Source organism: Haliaeetus leucocephalus, unplaced genomic scaffold (assembly GCF_000737465.1).
Source record: "Haliaeetus leucocephalus isolate CR32 unplaced genomic scaffold, Haliaeetus_leucocephalus-4.0 Scaffold339, whole genome shotgun sequence".
NCBI lineage: Eukaryota > Metazoa > Chordata > Aves > Accipitriformes > Accipitridae > Haliaeetus > Haliaeetus leucocephalus.
In genome coordinates this window covers 12,470,923-12,476,086 of record NW_010972775.1, presented here as the reverse complement: position 1 = coordinate 12,476,086, position 5,164 = coordinate 12,470,923, and the positions used below count along the sequence as shown (strand labels likewise).

Sequence of the window (5,164 nt, the reverse complement as noted above, 5' to 3'; positions counted from 1 at the left end):
GATTTTTCTCTCTCTTACAGTTATCTAGTACTTTTTTAGCTACCTGCTCTACACGTTACTGAGTGGAGATTTTTGCTTATCAAAGAGGTGCACACTTACTGATGAATAGTCACTACTCATCTCTCTTGCCCCAATATGCGCAGTGTGTACAAAGTTCATTGGCTCTCCTATCATATTCCGGTCCAGTCTCCGACGCCTCTTCTGTAAGAGAGAAGATACCTTAGGTCTCTATTCAGAGAACATGAGCAACTTTCAGACAGAAACAAGCAGCTGAGATAAGACAGTCAGTACTGACCCCTAATAACTCCTCATGGCAACCAGGCTGAAGTTTCAGACTGTTTGCAATAAGAGAGGGTCAAAGTCACTTTTATTACAGCTCATTGAATTATTGCAAAAACTTTCTTTAATGTTGGAAACTCAAGGCCTGAGAACTGCAAAGTCACATGGCCAAAGTTTCTGGCAAAACACACATAGCTTAAACATAGTTTAACAGGCCTGCTTTTAGCTTTTGCATTACTTAGCCCAAACTAATCAAAACAACATGACAATGGAAGTGTTTTCCACATCACTGAAAGACAAAATTTCAAATCTGACAAAGGATGTCAGTTGTGCATCTACCTACCGGCTGGGGCTGTTCACCATTGCACCAATTAAAACAAACCAGGAACTCAGTCATTCTATTTTTCAGCAGGTAATAAGGTCTTGCTAAGCGTAATTATTTCTCTGGGAGTTAAAGCAATATGAGGACCAATATGCAGTTCCTAAGGTGAGTTTAGGAAGGAATTGCTTGTGCAGATTCACTGGTAAAGATCATAGAAAGCATCTGATGAGTATACCTGCAAAGAGATTATTATTTAAATTTATACTAAAATATATCAAAGTCTTGTAACAGTTATTGAGCAACAGACATTTCGGAAGACTAAAACAAGACTGTAAAATTCTTAAACACACCTGGACTGAAAAGTAGCATCAATTTGAAATCAGTATGTTCATGTCAGAAGTCAGGGTTAAGAACTCTGCACATTTACACCCAGACAGCCAGTAGTATAAGTTCTGGTTTCCTTACAGAAGCGTAATAAAAGAAATGCTAGAATTAAGTTAGGTCTTGTTTAACAGTCTGCGATCTGGTTGTAAGCAGAGCTAGCCAATACTCATGAACTATTTAGTATTTTGAAAGAAAATAGCTTTGAAGCACAACAGATTGAATGCTTAACTTTTACAAACTGGTGCAAAAGAAAGTTTCCTTCTTACATCTGACATAGTTACTCTTCTTAGACATAGAAAAGCTCAAAGGAAAGACTATTCTACAACTCCAGAAAGCCCTTAAAAGAAGAGGAAAAAAAGCTTTGTATACCAGCAACAGAAACCATTCATCAGAGCCTAGAGCTTCCCAGAATGTATAAAACTATTAACATAGCACTCTTGAACTAGAGACACAACCAGGAAACTCACTAACTTTAAGTGCCCTGAAGCTATGATAAAAAACAACTTTTTAGTGGTTACCGCCCCTCCCCCCCCCTTTTTTCTTTTTTATATCTTCCTTTAAATCAAACCCAGGACTATAGAGTAGCCTTTCATATCAACTTTTTCATACATGAGGTTATTAAAACAATATTATAATGTGTTAATTTATAAAAAAAGGTTTGTTTTTTTTTTTAAAGCTTACAGCTTAACAGAACTTCCAGCTTCATCAATTCAGTCTTTCTAAGCTTCCACTAAAGTCTTCGCAACCAAACAACGTAAGATTCCCCCTTCACAGGCATTTCTTATGTAGTGCCACAATTATGTAATTAGCACATCTATTTCTTTCACCTTTGTGGTTTTCTTACACTTCATCACTTCTCACACTTCAAGCAGATTTTTTAAATTTCTGCCATTTATATTTCAAAGCATTTGTTACATTTGCCTCTTAGCTTTAGGTGGCCTATGTGATACTTATTGCAGAATGTGTCATATATTATTCCATTTTATCCTGGGTAGTTTTAATACAACTCATTATCTGGCTCAATTACCATTTTTCACCTCACTTCATCTTCTCACAACGGTCTTTATCACCACTGATACCTTGTCTGAGTGCAGCAAAGAAGGGACAGTGGCCCATGCAACCATAAGAACACGCAGAAGCTGAAGCTTTTGCCTACACTTCACATTAGCTGCAGAATTCGGGGGTTTATTTCATGTTAAGGAGACAGTATCAAAGCTAAGATTTTCTTAAAAATCGTAAAGTGTGTCACTGTACACTAATAACCTATTTTGAAAGCAGACTGAGATGAGCATCAAATTAGATAGAGAAACACTCCCATCCCAAAATAACGGTCGAACGCCTACCCTCCTCCTGCCGCACCCGCCAGCATTTGGCCATCTACCTCTGTGGGGCTCCACGCGTACCTGGGGTGTTACCTGCTGCTCCCAGGGAGTCCTGACGGGATGGTATGTCCTCATGCAAGCGCTGGCACACAGCCAGCTCCTGTCTTGGCAACTGCAGCGCGTTTACAGTTCATATTCCCGGGTTATAATTAATCCTGATTGCTAAGCAAGAATGCTTCACTGTGATCCCGTACCCTGCGACGGTTCCTTCACTCTGTAAGGGGCTGCAGAATTCTGCTGTGCACTTCGCGCTTACCTACAGGTGTCAGAAAAGCAGAACGGAAACCACAAACAGCACCCTAGTTTGGCGTCAGCTTTGTGCAGCCGTGCAGTTTTCTCAGCACTATCCATACAGCCTGTGGCTCACTTCCACCCCTGTGGCAGCTCTGCAGGTGTCCTCCTGGCACACAGCAGCACTGGACGTCTTCCTGTTGTGTTTTACAACAGAACTCTTCTTTTCCTCTGCGTGAGTCAGAGTATCATCCTCCAGGACAGGAATGTCTGTGCTGGGGCATGGGACACCACCTTCCTCCCACAGACTCAAGGTTTCCACGCTAACTGGAAGAATTTTAAAAACATCTTAATGTGTTCAGGCTCACCCAGAGCTAATAAAAGCCAACAAGAATCCCCAAACTGAGGAGAAAACAACATTTTGTCAGTGTTGGCACGCAGACCAGAATTGGACAATATCCTGTTGTTCTTTCTCTCTATTTTTCACCATAGCAGCAGTATCATCGCGGAGAGAAAGACAAAGGGCCAAGGAAATGGCTAGCACACGCAGACACAGATGTTGAATGCGATGGGCAGGAGGCACAGCCATTCTGGAGTCCGTAGCCTTAAAGCGCCCGAGAGCTTTATGAATGTTTAGATATACTTTACTGAGCATAACATTCAATTTGTTCTACCATTGCCATGTATTAAACAGTATTCAAAATATTCTTGTATTTTACTTACAGAATACCCATTGTATATGAAGTGGAAAATGTTTGCCTGAATCAAAACAAAAGAGTTCTCCCCTTCCATGGACATGAGAGATGCACTATAATCTTGACAAATAACATCCACTAAATGTATCTGTTCTTCAGAATTGGCCTTTAGACTCGAGGTCTGATCATGACAAAGCCTTGACTCTGAGCTATTAGCAAAGGACAGTGAGTGTAAATTTAGCATATAGTTTCACACATCGGGTGCAGGCTACCATCACCCTGCCTCAACCAAGCTGTTAAATTGTGGTAACTTCTGAGTCCAGCCACTGTCATTTTCATTCCAGCTCTATCAGTACTGAGTTGAGGTGAGAGCAGCGTATTTCAGCCTAATTGCCTTTCTAAAAATCACTGTGCTTCTAATTTGTTCATTATCCTTACTGTGCTTGTTTGGTATTTACAGCATGTTAAAATACTGAAACAGTTTTATGTTTACATATTTGAATGGCAAGGTATGGTAAAAAACAGTGGAACTTGAATTTCCAGATCAAAAATTAGTTTTGAGCATGAAAGTTGAACAGTGCATCTTGCTTGGTGAAAGGTGAAGAGTAAAAAAAAAAAAAAAAAAAAAAAATTTACCAAGACTTTGGAAGAACCTTGGAGCCAAACAGCTGAATTCCTGCTGTAGAGTGAGCTTAACTGCTTTAAAGTAGCATCTGATTTTATTAATACATGTACAGATTACAAATTAAGTTTGAGATGTAGTCCTCAAACTACATAATAACACTAATATGTAGTTTGATTATATATTGGCCTTCTACCATCCTGAAGCTTCATAGGAAGCTGAGAATGGGGTTTTACTTGAAACCTCCATTAATCTAGGTGCATTGGTATTGTTAATCTAAGGAATTTGGGTGTTGTCTGAGGAGATATGAACCTTCTCCATTTAAAAGCTAAGTAGACACACACATTTAAAAAAACCCCACACCCAAAACCCCCCAAACCCACCCCCAGATCCTCTATGGCAGATCAGAAATGAGCTCAGTCACAAAGTGGAAAAAAAAAAAAAGCATTTTTAACTAACTGTCCCCCCCCTCAAAAAAGAAGAGCCAAGAGACCAAATTATGTGTTCTGTTTGCAAGTTAAAAATAACTGTGAGAGAAATCAACTGAGATTCGTCTGGAGCCTGACCAGAAGAAAATCAGCGAAACTCACAAAAAGATGAGAAACAAGCTGAATGGTTGGCAACACACCGACCACTGGTATTGTAAACATGCTGAATTGAGTTAGTAGCTTGTAAATGATGGAATTCAACGTTACCAAGAATAAATGCAAACTAGGTAAAAAAAAAAAAAAAAAAGCCACGACCATACACTTTATTTCTTCATAGAAAGGAAAAAAGCCTTAACAAGAAGAGGTAAAGTCCCTCAGGCGTAGCAGATTTTCCAGTCCTGTGGTTTTCTGCAGTTAGCGGGAGTCCAAGCGCTGAGGGACAAACACCATGGCCGAGGAAACACGTGTGCTCCTCCGGTTGAAGGAGTAGGGAACTGCCCTTCATTCGAGACCTGGGGGCTGCAGGAGACAAACCCTCCACACTAAGTTTCCCACTCAACTTTCCACGCGCCTATTAGAGCTCCCTAACTTCACGGCCCAAGGACAAATTTCGACCTTGAACGCCGACGATGCTTGCCCGACTGCTGGCGCGTTTCCCGCTGGAGACCTGCAGGGGTCACCCCGCCACAGAGCAAACGGCGCCGCTCGCGGGATTCCTCCCCGCCTTTTCCCACTCCGAGCAGCCCTGCCGTACCGAGTCTCGCCACCCTCCCGCGGCCTTTCCCCGCTCCGCCGCGCCCCTGCGGGCAGCCGCGGGCCGC

The 5,164-nt window shown here is 41.6% G+C and overlaps 1 protein-coding gene across 1 annotated transcript in view; it reads right to left on the bottom strand.

Annotated features, from left to right (window-relative positions):
• Positions 1-676, bottom strand: part of LOC104834513 (CDC42 small effector protein 2-B-like) — a 1,712-nt gene extending 1,036 nt beyond the window's left edge. The window contains exons 1-2 of the mRNA XM_010571902.1: positions 623-676; positions 100-201 (exon numbers count right to left, since the gene is read on the bottom strand). Coding sequence (XP_010570204.1) covers positions 100-201; positions 623-676 — 156 coding nt within the window. The remainder of the gene's footprint in view (positions 1-99; positions 202-622) is intronic.
• Positions 677-5,164: the final 4,488 nt, after the last annotated feature.